The 19,436-nt window shown below is 38.1% G+C and overlaps 1 protein-coding gene across 1 annotated transcript in view; it reads right to left on the bottom strand.

Moving 5' to 3' along the window:
• The window catches only part of LOC110153462 (protein tyrosine phosphatase receptor type M), a 583,698-nt gene that overhangs the window by 10,949 nt on the left and 553,313 nt on the right, over positions 1 to 19,436 (bottom strand). Inside the window, exons 28-30 of the mRNA XM_055151363.1 lie at positions 12,527 to 12,676; positions 10,398 to 10,571; positions 7,628 to 7,759 (exon numbers count right to left, since the gene is read on the bottom strand). Of these exons, the coding sequence (XP_055007338.1) occupies positions 7,628 to 7,759; positions 10,398 to 10,571; positions 12,527 to 12,676 (456 nt within the window). The remainder of the gene's footprint in view (positions 1 to 7,627; positions 7,760 to 10,397; positions 10,572 to 12,526; positions 12,677 to 19,436) is intronic.

Genomic DNA, 19,436 nt, shown 5'->3' with positions numbered 1-19,436 from the left:
TACTCTAGAAATCACATTTGTTTACATCCAGTGCGTGTTCAAAATTACTGTTGAAGTGACCTGTCTAGAAATAATTTAGCGATCGACACATCAGTTTTTAGACTTTTCATCTGCTTTATTCGCACAGTCGTTGGAAGAGATCTCCAAGAATCACCTCAGTTTGGCTTCGCTCCTTTTCCCCTTCTCTCCTTCTTTCAGCGACCTCAAAAACTGACTTTCTTTTGCAGCGAACTGGTCGTGGATTCTCGTCCGCCGTCACGACAAACTTTGTGCGAACTACGAGGAAGCGACAGTTTAAAAAAGCACCTAAGAACCGCTGCATAAACCGCATAATCCCCGTGCGCTGGCGAGTCAGTCACACTAGAAATGTAGGGAGTTTGATTGACGATCTAACAGCCAATAGAAAATGAGGTAGCCTCGTTTTCTATTGGCTGATGTTTATCTGGCCTCAACACGTCCACAGTTGATAGATTTTCATTCTTTTTTTTTTTTGGTCATCATAATTACAAGGCTGCTGCGTCTCTGTGATGGTATTTTAAACTTTCACTGACAATTTGAAACTAAAAATAAATAAATCCTCCATACAACCTTTAAGTCATGTTAGAATGTTGTTACCTCCTCAAAAACAGACCTGCAGTTGTATTTGTTTCACCTTGCAATGTCACACAGAGGTAGTTTTAAAATTAACAGCTAACTTTTACGTTTTGTTCAGTAGAAATTGGCAATTCCAGGCCAGAAATTATACGAATGATTTTAGTGAAGGTGCTTGGAGTTTAAAAACATAATGGAGCGCTTCCTGTATTAACGTGTGACATCACAAGGTGGACCAGAGTGTTTTCTAAATTTACAGGGTTAAACATGTGTAAAAAGAAACAAAACACAAATCCAGGTATGTTTTTGCTGAGGAAAGAACATTATACTAGATCGGAAAATAGCGTAATATGAGCCTTTTTTAGCAGAATAACTATCGAGAAATACAAAGAAAGTTACTAAAACAATTTGAACAAATATCGGTACTAAAAAAGTCACATTCACAGAACAGAAATGAAGCGTTAGAATGATCTTGAGTTGTATCATAATAAGTATAAGAGCACAAAGACCAGGACGACCACATCGTAATATAAAAGAAAGTACCATGATTTAATGATTTAATGTTGAAAATGACATTCTCTTCTCTCGTTTTACAAAGGTATTTAGTCCTTAGCATCACCATCAACTCAAATCAATCTCCTTTTTTTTCATCCAGTAAGTCATTTGCCCACTTGGGATCTCCAAAGAGCACCTGATCTCTTATTATTTTACTTCAGCGGTGATCCAGCGAGCGCTCCATTTACCGTTTACTTCTTCAAATCAAATAGCTTTTACTGATAAATACTGTAATACTGATTTATTCTTGATTACAAAAACATTGGACACGACGCACCAAACCAAATTCAGTTGTGACTGTAATTAGGGGTGTGCAATGATATTGAAATATCGATTGTTTAATCTTATGGTACAGTATCGATATTGTGGGCTGCTGTATCAATACATCACTAAGAGTATTTTTTGGTATTATTTACTAAATTATTTTGTTGCAGTGCTAAAGCTTTGTTGCTTGTTTAGAGGAAGGAAACTTGTTTATGTAAAATATTTGACATTTTCACTGTTTTGAGGATTAAAAGGTTTGTGTTTCATATTAACTTTGCACAAGAAAGACTTTTAGTATCACAGCCATGAATTAGCCTTTATTTTTTATTGAAACCGTATTGAATTGATTTGAAATATACGTACTGAATCGAAAGCTCACTGTATCGAGATATGTTTTGTATCGTGGCCTATGTATTGATGTATGTATTGTATTGGCAACGTCTTAATGATACCCAGCCCTAATTGTAATCCATTTTTTTTTAAGTGTTAAGAGGCCAGGGCTACATATAGTTCCTTTAAGTAGATCATTGAAAAGCGGCGCGTCTCTTTAAACGCCTTGGATGTGGAGACAAACGCGTACACAGACTTTGTGATAGACCAGAGTCATACACAGATGTGCTCTCAGCGGGGGTCTCCCTGTGTAATCAATGAGCACTGAGCTGAACCAGATTATTAAAGCCTCTGACTGCGCATGAGGCCGGCTATGTGCATCTTAATGGGACGTATTGAATAAATAACCATGTAATGAAATAATAAGCAGTAGAGCTACTTAAAAGTTCGACAGTGAAAAGTTTGACACTGTATTTGGCTTATTGGCATGCCGGCTCGCTCACTGTGCCTCGAAGATAACGGTCACTTTTATTAAAATCAGAAAATATAAAATAAACAACCTACTAAAATTGATTAAAGTAAAGACTACCCCGTTGTTTTTATGTCTAGAAAACTTCAGTCTATGCCTTAAAATTTGCATTGAGACACAAACTTCTGCCTTTCTAAAAACGGAAATGTCCTCCACTGAAGTATTCATTTTAATTGTATAGTTTTTAATACTGATTATGCCTCAGAATTTGCATTGAAACACAAACTTCTACTTTTCTAAAACAGAAATGTCCTCCACTGAAGTATTCATTTTAATTGTATAGTTTTTAATACTGATTATGCCTCAGAATTTGCATTGAAACACAAACTTCTACTTTTCTAAAACAGAAATGTCCTCCACTGAAGTATTCATTTTAATTGTGTCGTTTTTAATACTTATGACTCAAAATTAGCATTATTCTTAGCACTGAGACACAAACTTGTACCTTTCTAAAACCAGAAGTGTCCTCCATTGCAGTATTCAGTTTAATTATGTAGTTTTCAACATGTTGTCAATGAAATCCACCCACAATTCTCTGTTCATTTTAATATGAGTCAGCAAAAACACCATAGATACACAACTGGACAGGAAGTAGAGACGCTAACAGTACTTTTACGCGGCATATTGTTTTTATCTTTATATGTTGTAATGGTTTTTCTAATTAATCCTACAACTGTTTTTTGTTCTGTCCCCAGTGGAGAATATTTCTGTTTTGAGTTTATCTGTTTTGTCTACTCTGAGTTACCTTAGCTTTTCAACTGTTCTTGCCAGTGTTTAATTCCTGTAAACTGTCTTTTAGCCCCATGAAAATATCTGTCTGTAAATACTGTAATGTTAATTTACTCTTGTGTAGCACTTTAAGTTATTTTATAGTTTGAAATTACCAGCTAAAATATAACATGCTAATAGCACTAGCATGTCTATGGAAATTTCCATTAATGTTAGCATGATGCTAATTGCTTGTTTTATAGACATTTTTATGAAGTCCAGCTATTGTTATTCGTTATTGTTATGCATATATTGAATTATTAAGCTGCTCTACATTGTTTTATGTCGCTCTACTTAATATATGTTTGTTTAAATGTGAAAACATAATTGTAATATGCATTTATTTGTTTGTATGTTACAGTTTTACAATCAACTCTTCAGTAAATGTCCAAAACAGCAAGAAGCTTCCTGAGTGTTTATTGGAGAAAGTGTTCACTATCTGTAACACTAGTTCCTAAACACTAGTGGAGGCAGAATAACAATAAATACTATATCAACTTATCGTTCAATATACGACAAATGGAATAATAATTTTAGGGGTCAATATTTATCGTGTGTACCTTTTCTTTGAAGTTGGAATTTTTTATTTTTATTTATTTTTTTGCAGTATGATGCAGTATAAAATTTGAGCTGAAGAAGACTGAATTATGAACTAAAATTATATACGTAAGTGTTGCAATCTGCTGTTTATTAATTGCAGCTCAACAATATTTATACTGTAAATTTAAATAATTTTTTTTTGGGGGGGGGGTGTAATTCTGCTTCATAGTTTGGTATATTATCATCTTTATTTATTTCAGCAATGTATCACACTTCAGAATTTGTTATTGTGACAGGCCTAACAGTTTCATACTTCACAGTGTGGTCCAAAGCAAGAAGAGTGATCTGACTAAGGCTTTTTGACGAAACTTAATAAAAAAAAAAAAAAAAAGTTTGTCTCTGATTGGATAAAAGTAGTTTAGTAGTAGTTTTTCACTTAAACAGATGCTTATTTAGGGTAAATTGTCCAATATTGTATTCAAGAGCAACATTATAATACTAAATTGATTGATAAAGAAAAGAAAAAGTACAACTATTTCTCCAGTACACAGCAGATTTGTACTATTTACTAGCACAAATATCTATATCTATGTGTATTTGTCCTATAGATTTATATAATTCATTTGTCATATGAATTCGTGCTGGTGGTGCAGTCTCTTAATTCCAACTGTCCCCAGCTCTGTCAACAGTGAGCGGAGATAATCCCGGTGAAAGGAGACAGATGGCGCTGTGGTGGGCAGCTGTGTTGGCCATGTGCTGCTCAGTTCATATGGGTCACACGTGGAGCGGCGCCTCCTATGGGACTCAGAGGGAACTGTAAATCGCCTGCTCCCCTATGGTGTGTAGGAGGAGAGTTGAGCAAACAAAAACTACATGATGAGAATTTGAATGTTGGACAACATGCTAATACTGCTGCTTGAGAAACTTGTCAGGACACTGTTGAGGGTGTTTTTGCTGCTCTACACACACATATCAATACGTAAATAGCTGGAGATTTGTTGTGGTGATCCTAGGAATGGAACGCTTGCTGAAACCTTATTTTATTATTTTCTTATATTTATTTATGTTACTACTTTATCTTATCAACTATGGGTCTCATACCTTTGACAATGAATTATTCAGTGCATGTTTTGGGGTTAAGATTAGGCAGCAAATATTATTTTTGACTGGCCTTAGAGAGTTCATTTTACATTTTAGCACTATTACTGTCACAATACAAAAATTTCAAACTCAATTTAGATACTAAGGAATAGACTCGATACTCAACACCGATATTGATACCACTTTGATATATTGACATTTTAATACCGATTAGTATCACATTTTTGACACAGTAAATATTATTCATTGCAAAAAAAAAAAAAAAAAAATGCATTCTGACTGTAAGAGAATTTAAGTAATTTATCTTCTCTCAGTTTAACATTGACTCACAAAAGCTTTATTTACACCATGATCTTCCCTTGACATACCATTATCTAAATTGTGACATATTTCTGACTAACTGGTGCCTGTTGGCCTTCATAATCTTACCACACTTGCTTTATAAACCTCCTCCTTCAGAAGCAGAGTCAAGGGGCTTGAACACTCAAAGATCACACTATGTTCACTTTTGAAATCACACTATGTTGACTTTTCAAGTATTATTGACGGTAAATAAACCTCTCCTGCTTAAGACATCCAGTTGGTCTCCAGCCTTTCGCTTCCACCGTTTCTTGGACAAGCTGAAAACTTCTACAACACTGTCAGCTGGACTAAAGTTTTAAGATATAACTATGTTTCGTCACTGTCCAAGTAGCTTCTTCAGTTCTGACAGGCTGTGGTGAGTCACTGCGACTTAGATGAGTGTTGAAATTTATGCACTAATGTTGCACAATACTAAAATCAATGCAATTCAGAGGAACAGGCTTGATAGTCAATACCGATTCTGATACCATGGTGACAATAAAACACTTTTTAAAACACAATACAATGAGATTTTCACATTAACTTATTGTAATTGCTTTTATGTCACCATGTGGTTTTATATCTGTGTAATTCTTCAGTGGTCCAAGTAGGTTTCATAGTGGTCCATGGGTGTTTACTTGTCTATGTGCTCTTATACTTGTTCTGATACAGCTCAAGATCATTCTAAAGCTTCAGGAAAGGTTAATTTCTGTCCTCTGAATGTGACTTTTTTAGTATTGATACCTGTTCAAATGAGTATCTAGTTTCTATACTGGTTTTAGTATCAATTAGTATCAGATTTTTTATACTTTTGACAACTATTCACTCTAAATACTTCAATTTCCTCTTGCTATGGGACCTACCTGGAAGACTGACATTATTATTCTTCATTACCGCCAAGTTATGTCCACATTTTTACACAAATTATTCCAAAATGTTTCCGTGCTTGAGAGTCAAAACCAGACAAACTCAACAGACGTGGAGCTGGAGTGGCTGGTGCACCTCCCATAGCACCTGTGTGTCTATACTCTCTACAGTCAGAATAATGAATGAAAGGACTATTCTATCCCTCCATCCCCTCCGTCTCTCCATCCACGCAGACAGACAGACATACGCGGGGGAGAGAGGGGAGAGTGGTGGGAGACTAACCCAGCTTCAGGCTTTGATCCCTGGGTATGATGACAGAGCCTGAGGGCTGAGAAACCTGGAGCTCCGCTAGTCCGTCTCCGCGGCTGCACTTTATGAAAGACATTGTTTCATAGTTTGGAGTATATTGCTTTGAGTAAATTTCCACAAATAAGTTGCAAAGATGTATTCCATTTTGCAATCCTTGGACAGGTTTATTTCTATATAAAACAAATGTATTTTTTAAAGCCCTAAAGCGTGCTTAAGGTGCACAGTGTAACCAAGACCAAAGGCGATATAAAAAATGTATGAATACCACTTGGCATATTGCTTCCTTTCTATTACAACAACATAGAGGCAGTTATTTCACACTGGGGTTGTCAAAAATATCGAAAATCAGACACTAAAACTAGTATCAAAACTAGATACTGTATTTTTTGGACTATAAGGTTCATCGGATTATAAGATGAATTAAGCAAAAAACATGGACGACACTTGAGACTGATCCCTTAGCCCAGGCATCCATGATCCATTGGCGTAATTTGCCCGGTGTTGCCTCCCTGTCTTGGTGAATGTGTATTATGAATGTGAATGTGGTTGGATAATTTAAGTTTGTTTTTTATTTCCTACATGGAGGTCTCAAATATACATTGAGTAATAATGTGTTTAATGAAGCTTTGCGCACATTTGTTTATGTTTTACAGAAACAAAACTTAAAACCACATGGCTCATTTGCTGAAAAAACAGCTTGTTTCTTGTGTGCAGATGTGGTTCAGCTTCTGTTGGACTAAAGGACACGACTCCGTGGAATATGTGTGTTCTCTTTGTGACAGAGGAGGTGCTGCTGATGATGGTGAAAGGGTTTTGTGGTTCTGTGGTTTTATTTTCTATAGGACATGGTCCAAATGGCTGTTTGAGTATTTAAGGTAGCTGACTCCTGTTTTACATGAATGCCATTTTAAAATCACAGCCTCCTGGCGTTGTGGCGGTGAATTACTTTGCGGCACATAGACCTCAATGCAGATCCATAAATCAAAAATGATGGAGACAAGGCGACGGCGGCAGTGTGCACTGACTCAAAGCAGAACTATACTTTGCCCTTTACTCTGCAAGGCTCCTGACTACAGTACCCCTAATGCTCCAACAATCCATCAAGCGGTACGGCTTCGTAGTTACTGAAGTCGTACTTTTTGTCGTACATTTTGATAGATTTTAGAGGGCTGTGTACCACATAAAATCGGTTCAAAGTCAGTAAGCACAACCAAAATTAACACATAAGGCGCACCGGATTATAAGGCGCACTGTTGATTTTTGAGAAAATTAAAGAATTTTAAGCATGCCTTTTAGTCCAAAAAATACAGCACTCGCTTGAGCAAGTATTGACGCTAAAAAAGTCACATTCATGGGTCAGAAATGAATCTTTGCTGAATAGCTTCAGAACCATCTTGGGCTGAAGACTGTTTAAAATGCAGTAGTTTTTACCTGTGCTGGGTCGACATCATTGAGCATGACTATGGAGGTGCAGTGGTAGTCCAGGACCAGTCTCCAGAAGTCTTTGACCGTGTTTGGTAGAGGATGTTGGGTCACGATGAACGCCGACGGCTGCTTATAACTCTGGAAAACACACAAGAGTGCAGAGCTTCGTTTACATCACATTCAGACACACCTAAAAAGAACTCCCCCAAATGAGCCCTATTAATACGTTGCAGTGATGTCGCGAGCCGCTACATGTATCTCTATGGTGGAATGTTCAGTAGTTACCATGGTGACAGTGCGTACATGAGCAAACACTGTTGAAATAGTTTTAAGAAGTCTGAAAACTCCAAAAAAAAGAAAACCTGATGGATTTAATCTTATAATTAATACATTTTTGTGAGTCTGTGATCAATATGAGTTGTGTTTACTAGAGATGTAACAATATCCAAATCTCTCGGTACGATATTATCACGATATGCATCTCACGGAGCGATATTTATTGCGATATTTTGGAGAGGCTGATATAATTGTAGATAGGACACTTTTTTGCTTTTAAAATACATTGACAAGATTTTGGTGTGAATTATTTCTGTCATAACCCTAAGAATTCAAGTAAAAAACATAAATTCATGTTGTCTGAGATGAAATGAATCATGGGATATGTAGTTCCCTATGTTTATAAGCTACTGCTACTATAAAAAAAAGTATTTAAGCAAAGGAACTTGTAAGTCGATGTATTGTGACAGTCCCACAATGTTATTGTGAGACTTTTGACGATACGATATCACGATATTTCTGTTTTTTTTTACGTCCCTACATCCCACACGCTTTAGTTCCAGCGAAGTCAGTTCTTTCTGGTCAGATTGAGGTAAAACAAAGATCAGATTAAAATCTAACAGAGCTTCAGACAGAGAGGTGCCTACAGATAGCATCACAGGCCCAGATGACATTCGCTGCAAATGTGTACGCTTTAACCTGTGCGCTCTGCTCTAATGGATGATTCATGTAGAGGGAGAGTCGCCAGCCGAGGGTCAGATTTAGCCCTTGGACTAACTTTGACTGGCATGGTCCGGTCTGGTACAGCGGCTTTTATTATATTACAAGGTGTGAATGGACGGACGCACTCGAAGGTGACCTGGGTAACCTGGGCAACCGCTTCAGCTCTTTGCCGTTTGATTAAAGAAAGATTGAGCCCAGGATAAAGGTGCAGTATGTAACTTTTCAGGTGGAAAGACTGCCACTTGCTAGTCTCCATGGAGATAATGCTCTCTCTAGATCAGGGGTGGGCAATTATGTTTTCCATGGGGCCACATGAGAAACAGAAAATATTGTTGAGGGCTCAATTCTGCATAATATTAATTGTATTTCTTTATGAAAAGCAGTAAATAACATTGTTTTGACGAGCTGGTAAGACTGGAAAGAGCTGGTTATGACTAAGCAATAGAGGTGTGCAAAAATATTGAAATATCGATATATCGTATCACCTAATGTGATGATACAGTATCGATATCATGGGCTGCTGTATCGATATATTGCCAAGAGTATTTTTTGGTATAATTTACTCAGTTATTTTGTTACAGCACTACAGTTTTGTTGCTTGTTTAGAGGAAAGAAACTCATTCATGCGACACATTTGACATTTTCACTGTTTTGATGATTAAAATGTGTGTGTTTCAAATGAACTTTGCACAAGACGTGATTTAACAAAGACTTTTAGTATCACAGACATGATTTAACCATTATTTTTATTAAACCGTATCAGATTGATTAAAAATATATCGTATCAAATCGCAACTGCACTGTATCGAGATATGTATCGTACCGTGGCCTATGTATCGAGGTATGTATTGTATTGGCAACTTTTTAATGATACCCAGCCCTACTAAGTAATGAAAAAGTGGGGCTGCCTTACAAAAAATGTCATTTAAAAAACACCTATCAAATAAACGCAATGCAGCTTTAGTCCATGCATGAGGTAAAATTATAAAATATGTTTATTTTGTAATTCCAAATTATCTTAAACAGGCAGATCGGAGTCAATCAAAAAGCTGTACATGACCTGGAAGCTGTACAATGCCCAGGTCTGGCCTAGAAGGTTCCACAGTATGGCATTAAATGACAGCAAGTCATTTTTTAGCCATAAAACCAACAGCTGAATAAACTAAAAGTGTCTTGACTGTTGCATAGAATTATGAAATTATTCATGCCATTTCCTGAGCAGCTCTTATAAAACAAAAATCACACATAGAGGCATTACTTTTTTATAACTCAGCTCTAGTTTCATTTCTTTTCTTCTGGGTGTAAAACTATGACAAATATTCACCCCAGGTACTATCCCACCTAATGAAGCAATACTTATAAGACAATGTAAACCTGTTATATAACTATTCAACTAAATAAAGCTATTGTTATTAAATACAATACTAGTCAAAAGTCTGGACACACCTTCTTTTACAATGTTTTTTTTTTTTTTTAATGTTTGCGACTGTCGACATTTTAGGCACATACAGAAGACACCAAATATATGAAGCTAGATTTATGGAATAATGTAGTAAAGAAAACAAATAATAAGTGAACTAAAGTGACCAGTGACCAAAGCAAGGATAGGTTTAAAATATAAAACCAGCTATTTTTTGTTTACTACATTCCATACATGTTCATTCATAGTTTTGTCTAGTTTTCACTGAGAGTCTACAATATGTATAAAGAAGACACGTAAAAACATGAATGAAAAAGTGTGTCCAAACTTTTTGACAGTACAATGTGGGTGCCTTACGTCCATGAGCGCGGCGTTGATGTAGTTGGAGCTCTCCCCGTCGATGGTGATGAGGAAGGGGAGGCAGCGGTCTGGAGGAAGCACGTCCATGCACCGGTTCTTCTCATGGTTCCTCGGCAACAGGGCGATGCTGCAGTCCTCCACTCTCAACGTGGGAGTCACCATGTTCAGGGTCTGCACAAAGAATTAAAATCTGTAATGAGCATTTTGTGTGGTAGTTTTGAGTATACTTTCTGATACCAAGGCTACATTAACTATTGATACTTTGCCGCTGATGCCATCAACTTTCCCTGCTGAATAGAGGCACCACTCTGTCTGAAGCTCTGTTACTCAAGTTAGACTTTAATTTGAGCTTTATTTGAAAATCCTCTTTCAAGTAGCTCGCCAAAGGATTTCTGAATTACACGTATTGTCCTGAATAACTCAAATTTGCTGAATGAAATGCATATTATTATTGTAAATCTATAATTTTGATGTCTGACTTTGTGCACTCATAAATAAATAATGTTACGACCCAAAAAGATGAGTCCCAACATATTTAAGAAGGACACGGAAACCAAATTAAAGATTAGAGTTTTGTTTTTTTTTTTTTGTTGTTGTTGTAGATGTCTTGAAACCCCCAAAAAAACCCTTAACCACTTAACCCACTGATGGTACAACCTGGTACAATGCATGTCTCCTGTCAAGGTTAATGTAAAAATTGTGTGCTGTCCCTGTCTCAAATAAATAAATAAATAAATAAATAAAACCCGTGCCCGAGCCGGCCAAACTATACAGGGCCGTAGTGCCAGCACCCGTAACTAAAGACGAAAAAAACCCAACTTAACAACCTAAACCCAAGAGCAAAGCGAAAACAGGACAGCCGGTCCCACCAGGTCAAAAACAAAACTAGGGAAAAATGCTACAAAAATATAGACAATAAAAAACGGGTGGGAAAACAAAAAATGTCCAAACGTAACAATGGTTTATGTTTTACCCAACTGTACCTCATCTAAATCTTATACTTTATTTCTTTTGACTGTTAAAATAAGTAGCTCTCTGGAATTTTTGTTTCGTAAAGGCAGCTCACCCGAGGAAAAAGGTTGGAGACCCCTGCACGAGAACAATACAAACACTAGGAAACACAGCGGGTTAAGTTTTAATATAAAAATAAAATACTAAATGGGTTTAACAACACATTAACAAAAGACTATGAATAATACGAGCGCTCATGATTGTGCTTGGTGTTTGATTTTTTAACTTTTTAATCCAAGACTGTGACTAATGTAATCTGAGAGGAAATTGTTTAAGAGCTCACCTGTTGTAATTACAGGTAAAACAGTTCTTTATGGTCACACTGTGTTAAAACAAAGATTAGAGTCTAACTCAGGGGTGTCAAACATGTGGCCCGGGGGCTGGATCCGACCCTCCAAGACCTTTAATCTGGCCCTCGGCTGATTTTCTACTAAAATATGTTAATTATATTTTCTATTAAAATATTGGTAATTTTCTGCGGTGCGTCTCCAGCGCCTCTGTACGTGGCTCCTCCCACCAGAGCAGCACAAATGAAGACTTGTCTCTTTCCAAACGCTCTTAAAGGACGATCGTTTTGACTGTTGACCGTGACACCCTCATCAAAAAAATGTCAAAAATGAGAAAAGTGGAGCCGAGTGCAGGATTTTCCAAGAAAAATTTACTTATTCCTATTTGCATACAAGTTCATGTTAAAACATTGTGTTGAAATTGCATTTTTCTTAAAGTTTCAGGTTGTTCATAATATTATAATATTTTGTAAAAGAAAGAGTTCATCAATTAAAAAAGATTTCTGTAATAGATTTGTGTTTCTCCGCACAAATATTTGAACTTACTACTATTTTTGGGGTATATATGCCGTGAGTTTTCTGATCCAGCCCCTTTGGGATCAAAGTTGGTTGGATGTGGCCCCCAGACCAAAATGAGTTTGACACCCCTGGTCTAAGTAGAGTGACAGAGTGCTATCAAGCTATCACTTAAAAGGTATCAACTGATGCTAGAAGGTTGTGTTTAGGATATTATCTGTCCCATGACAAATATCATTATGAATTATATCACCTTTGTACAGTAAACCCTAAAGGAACTGCACTGAGTTTTGTCCCTGCGAGCCTCCTTACCCTGAACTCCTCCTTGATGGGGCTGGAGTTGGTCTGAGGGTCCAGGCGGTTCATGTCGTAGTACACAGAGCGGAGCTGACTGGCCGGGATGGTGGTGTCTCCACACAGACAGGCCTCCAAGATGGCGTCGTGGATGAAGACATACTGCTCCTGCAAACAACAGCATCCTCATTGCGAATCTGTCAGGACACTTGGACCCACACACACACACACACACACACACACAACATCGGCGATTTTACTTTAACACTTGTTTCAAAGAGTTACGGAAAATCAAGTAGGTTGTGGATGTGAATTAAGACCACCAGATTTTTTATTATCTATTATTTATTAACAGCCCACTCGACAGTTTTTTTTTTGACCTTCTCACACAACTGTATCATTACGCCCCAAAAGTAGTTCCATTCAATATTATAAGGAACAAGGAAAATAAATCCTACACCAACATGAGTAATATTTGGAGGTAGTGTTGTCAAAAGTATCGAAAATCAGATACTAATCGATACAAAAACTGGTATCGAAACTAGACACTCATTTGAGCAGGTGAAGATACTAAAAACGTCACAGTTACAGGACAGAAATGAGCTGTATCAAAACAAATATAACAGCACAAAGTCTACTCTGGAACCTACCTGGACCACTGAGGGATTACACAGATATAAAACCACATGTATGTTAGGTTCTTTTTTCAGTTGCTCACTTCTTCCTCAGAGTGGTGATGTTGCTGTGTCGTGTCCGGTCAGCTGATTTATACGGGTCTTGGCGCTGTCTTCCTACCGGTGGAGGCAGGATGACAGCGCCATCTGCAGTCCGACTTCCTCAGGACACGATCCCAGGTGTGTGACAGTAAAAAAAGCCCCCTCGTCCTGATTGATAGTCAAATGGGCACGTTTCCATATTTCGATTGCCTCTTTAATCCAGCACACACCTGGGATACTGTCCTGAGGAAGTCGGACTGCAGTTGGCGCTGTTGTCCTGCCTCCACCGGTAGGAAGACAGCGCCAAAACCTGTTTAAATCAGCTGACCGGACACGTCATAGCAACAGTGAGCAATCGAAACTGTCAGCTATGAAAACAAATTCCTAATAACATAAATTATCTGAAGACCAAATGAAACTATTTAGGGGAATAAGACTAGCCTGATTCTTCGAGGAAACCGTCTGACCTCGCAGCATTAGATTTTGTTCGCTCGACAGTAGGCGGGTACTTTTTTTATTTAACCAATCGCTGCTATTTGGTAGTGATGTATGTTATGCACCACTAACGGGGCTAACTGGTATATTAAGCCTTTCCCAAATCCCATAGGAAGAAGGGCAATAATGTTTTTCCCCTTCACCATACATTCTCTTTATTCCAGCTTTAAATCTCGGGAATCATTGACAACACAGAATGTACGGCTCTTCGCTGAATTGGCAAAGCGTCTAGTGTATTCTGATTCCAATTCTGATTCCTGACCTAGTCACTGGAGAGAAATGAAACTGAGTGAAGGCAGTAGGTGGCACTAGCCTGGCAAGAAGAAGAAAGGACTATGATTTAATGTTGAAAATGATATTCTAAGGGTGTTTTTTTATTGTCGTCTTGGAGTATTAGAATCGGTATTGAGTCTATTCCTTAGTGTCATTTGAATAATATTAAAGGTTGTATGGAGGATTTTTTTTGTTTCAAGTTGTCAATGATAGCATTATAGAGATGCAGTAGCCTTGTAATTATGATGACCAAAAAAAAAGAGAATAAAAATTCATCAACTCTGGACGTGGTGGGGCTAAACATTTGCCAATAGATAACGACACTGCCTCGTTATCTGTTAGCTGACAGGCTGTCAATCAATCTCCCTACGTTTCTAGCGTAACTGACTTGCCTGCGCGCCGCCGGTACGTGGTTTACGTACGCCTGTCACGCAGTCCACAGACGCAAGACGCACAGACGCTGTTTACTCCACCAACGCAACAGTTCTTAGCGGCTTTTTTTGACCTATATCTTCCTCGCAGTTCGCACAAAGTTTGTTGCAATGGCGACAAGAATCCAGGAGCAGTTAGCCGCAAAAGAAAGTCTGTTTTTGAGGTCGCTGAAAGAAGAAGACAAGGGGAAAAGCAGCGAAGCCAAACTAAGGTGATTCTTGAAGATTCATTCCAGCGATGGCGCGACTGAAGCAGACGCAGGGTCTAAAGACTGACGCACTGGTCGCCAAATTACTCCTGGACAGGAAACTTCTGCTTATTATGAAAACGTACTTTATTTCCAAGAGCTAGACAAACGTTTTTCAGGACACGAAAGCGATATCCTATGTCTGAAAACGTAATTTTCAAGGCAAAGAAAGAGTCCGCTTGCTGCTGCGTGTTGTAGCTAGTTCATTCGCACTGAATCTCCGCGCAACCTTCTCTGCACCCCTTTCCTGCTCCTGTCCCCGCTGCCCGTTCCGCTCTTCCCCCTGCTCCTCACTTCTCCGGGCACGGAATCTCCGCGCCCCCGCTCCCCCCGCTCCTCACTTCTCCGTCTTGCCTAACCAACACTGTAGTTAGTTGTTTACAAGTCATGTGCAGCACCGGCTGTAAACAAACCTGTTTCTGGCGTAAAGAGGAGGAGGGAGGAGGCGTTTCTACGTAGGAGCTGTGGGGGGAGGGGGGGTGGTTTCACGCATGCGCAACATTTGAAAAAGGACAAACAGTCGCTGGATTTCTCGTTCCTTGGAAAATCCTCTATACAACCTTTAAGAGAACAAAAAAAAACAAAAAAACATCATGTATGGTGAGCTGATTCTGCAGCTAGGTTCTCCTGACCAAGACCCTCCGATCTGAAAAATGCACGATAGTTACTCAATGCTCCTGACAATTTACTCCATAAGAAACATTGAAGAGCGGAGCAAACTTCATCATTATTACCACTGTACTGAAGTAACACCCCTCACACACGGCCCCTGCATTAGACCCCCTGAGTTTGCATGTAGCTCGTACCGTCAGCAGCAGCAGCACAAAGCTTTGAGCTCAGAGGAAGCCGTGACCTTTCCGTGACCTTAGCGTGATTATTCGTTAGCCTCCGGATGTTTCTCTCAACAATATTTGTCATTGTCTATGTTCAAAGGTCACGTTACAGATTTTTGCATGTTCGCTGATCTCATTTGAATAAAATAAAGTGTACACCCCATAGCACTGTAAACAACATTATGTCTTATTAATGTTCTGACATCCAGTGTTGTTCACCTTATTTACATCAATCTGGTCAAAACTATGCAACCAAACTCAACTTTAAATCAGTGTTATGAGTGTTAATAGGCCATCTTTGTGATGTTATGTTATTTTTTTTAATTTTTAACCAAAAATTTCCATGACTTATGTTAATACAAACTGATTTCACTCCCCAAACTAGAAAATATAATGTTGAAAATGCCTATTTTAGAAAACTGCTACATTAAAGGATCATTACCAGGAACTAGGAACGTTTTTCTGGACGGATTTGACAGTTATGTAACAATAACCAAAATATCGTGATATCTTATCGTCAAAAGTCTCACAATAATACCATGGGCTGTCACAATATATCGGATTATACATTGCTTTGCTTAAATGTATGGTTTTATAGTAGCAACAGCTTGTAAACATTGGGAACTACATATCCCATGATTCATTTCAGCTCAGACAACATGAAGTGATAAGTTTTTTACTTGAATTCTTGGGATTATGTCGGAAATAATTCACACCAAAATCTTGTCAAGGTATTTTAAAAGCAAAAAAGTGTCCATCTACAATTATATCGCAGTAAATATTGTACCGTGAGATGTATATTGTGATAATATCGTCCCGAGAGATTTGGATATCGTTACATTTCTAACATTTATGTCATTATATCTTATTTGTTTTTAGATTTTTTTGTGATGTGTGAGCTACTGTGTCCCAATAATTCCCCTTGGATCAATAAAGTCTAAGTCTAAATCTAATCTTTTATAATTAGACTGTCTACATTTTCAAAACTGAAAATCCTCTGGTGCACCGGGGTCAGCCCTATGTTCTCTTATTTCCAAGATTTATCTTATTTCTAAGATTTTTCTCAAAATTAAACTCTAAGTCAAGTCATTTTTATTTTTATGCCGCATTTAAAGGGATGATTCGGAGTAATTTCAACCTAGGATCCTGCTGCTGGATAATCGGGTGTAATTGTCGACCAAATTGGGAGAAATGTGGATAAAATCTGATGTAAATTGATGATAAAGGGAATAAGGGAACATAGGGCCTAATTTTATTCAGAAAAAAAAAAAGACCTTAGAAATGAGGGAACATAGGGCACAGTCCTGTTCCACCTTGTGATGTCATGAAGCGGTAGCATTCAAGATAATAGTGACCTTTGTCCTTTTGAAGAAGCTGAAAAGGACATTTTAAGCTTTTTTTAAACTTCATCCTTCACCAGGTCCCAAATATGTAGATGTACATATCCTTGTTTTTGTTTTGTTTTGTTTTGTTTGTTAGTGTTGTTTTGTTTTACTATGCTCAAATAAAGAAAAAAAAAAAAAAAAAAGAAGCTAAAATGATCCAAATGATTCTAATGAAGGTGTATAGAATTTAAAAACACAATGCGGCACTTCCTGTATCACCACATGACATCACAAGGTGGACCAGAGAGTTTTCAGTTTGAAAGAAAAGAAAAAACGCAGCCTAAATACGCAGGATTTGCGTTTTAAACATGTGTGAATGAAACAAAACACAACTCCAGGTCTGTTTTTGACTAAGAAAGAACATTAAAGGTGCACTATGTAACTTTTCTGATGCTTGTTTCTATGGATATGTCACTGCTCTGCCTAGAATGTTCCATAGTGTGACATTAAACAGCTCTACCTTACATTTATTCAATTACAGGTGGTTTTATAGCTTAAAAACACATAGAAAAACAGGTATTTTGACTGAGAGCAGAGTTGCCTCTCCACAGATCTGACCTGTAACTTGGTCTGGTTCGGTCTCATGAAGATAGAAAGGTTTAACACCGCACTGTGAAACAAAATATGGGCTTGCTTCATCGTCTATTTGCATCAAGACACAGATCGACTTTCTTGAATGTCTCTGGGCTGACACACTTCCTAAACAGTGTAGCTTTAGCCTCCCGCTCATTAGCCCTGTCATAATTACGCCCTGATGAAGATTGACGTCTCCAGCCGCCCCGTACGCCTCCCCCGCTGCGCCGAGGCCCCCTGCTGGTGGGACGGGGCCCTCGCAGCCCGCTCTCATCGCTCACTGGGAGCGTCGCCGCGGTGACACACGACTCGGGGGTTGATGTAAATTCATTGTGATGTGACATTTCCTCCCGACACCCCTCTGTCACTTCAGACCGGGGTGCGTTCAGATGCACAGGTCAGGCCGTGACAGACAAACATGTGCTGTCATTTGTAAAACAGAGCGCGCGACGTTGAGCTGAAGGCCCGCGGCTGGTGGGAGGGGGGGGGCTCTGGGGGTCAGGAGGGAGGCGCTGGGGTGATGCTCAAATTAGGATTGTCAGAAAGTGTGTATGTTTTCGTTTTGTAAGTTTGAAGTTTACGAAAAACGATCCTGTATCACACAAAACTGACTCTTGTGAGCTTTAGGCCACGATGTAAAGCTGTTACCTGCTCTGTGTTTTGTTTCCTTCACACATGTTTGAGTCATCTTTTATTATTAGTCTGTCTACATGTCCACAACTCAAAATGCTCTTTTCCACCTTGTGATGTCATGCGGTAATACAGGAAGTGCTCCACTGTGTTTTCAAATGTCACACACCTTCACTAGAATCATTTGGACAATTTCTGCCAAAATCTACTAAATAAAAGGTAAAAGTTGTAACTGTTAACTTGAAAACTACCACTTCATGACAAGGTGGAGATGCAAACAGACTAATCATAAAAGGTGACTTAAAAATGTGTGAATGAAACAAAACACAACTCCAGGTCCGTTTTTAACATGGCTTAACCATTTATTTATTTTATTTATTTATTTTTGCTTGTACGACAAACACACAACACACACAATACACAACACAAACACACACAATGCAAACACATACACAACGTAAACACACATACAAACATATACAGACACACAAGACAAACATACACACTATACAAACACATACACAATGCAAACACACACACACACACACAACACACAGAGGCACACAAACACACATGACACAAACACACACACAAGACAAAGACACAAGACACAAACACAAACATACACAATATAAACACCAAACACACATACAAACATATACAGACACTACAGCTGTGCAAAAACATCTAAATATCAATATATCATATCGTTTAATGTGATGATACAGTATCGATATCACGGGCTGCTGTATCGATATATCACCAAGAGTATTTTTTGGTATATTTTACTCAATTATTTTGTTACGCAACAGTTTTGTTGTTTGTTTAGAGGAAGGAAAATCACTCAGCTTTGACATTTTCGCTGTTGTGATGATTAAAATGTTTGTGTTTCATATGAACTTTGCACAAGAAGAAGTGGTTTAACAAAAACTTTTAGTATCACAGACACGATTTAGCCTTTATTTTTTACTGAACCGTATCGATTTGATTTGAAATGTATCGTATCGAACCAAAAGTGCACTGTATCGAGGTATGTACTGTATCTGCAACTTTTTAATGATACCCAGCTCTAACAGACACACACAACAAACACACACACGACACAAACACACAAACGTACATACACACACAACACAAATACACAGACAAACATATACATATAAACATGAACACAAACACATACAAACACACATAAACATATACAGACACATACACACACACACACACAACACAAATACACAGACAAACATATACAACACAAACAAACAAACATGTAACACAAACATGCACGACACAAACGCACATACAAACATACAGAGACACACACAGGCACACAAACACATA

This window comes from Boleophthalmus pectinirostris, unplaced genomic scaffold (genome assembly GCF_026225935.1).
Source record: "Boleophthalmus pectinirostris isolate CB_2022bp ecotype Guang Dong unplaced genomic scaffold, ASM2622593v1 HiC_scaffold_16, whole genome shotgun sequence".
In the NCBI taxonomy this organism is placed as follows: Eukaryota; Metazoa; Chordata; class Actinopteri; order Gobiiformes; family Gobiidae; genus Boleophthalmus; species Boleophthalmus pectinirostris.
The sequence above is the reverse complement of the archived record's forward strand: the minus strand, read 5'-3'. Positions and strand labels throughout refer to the sequence as shown.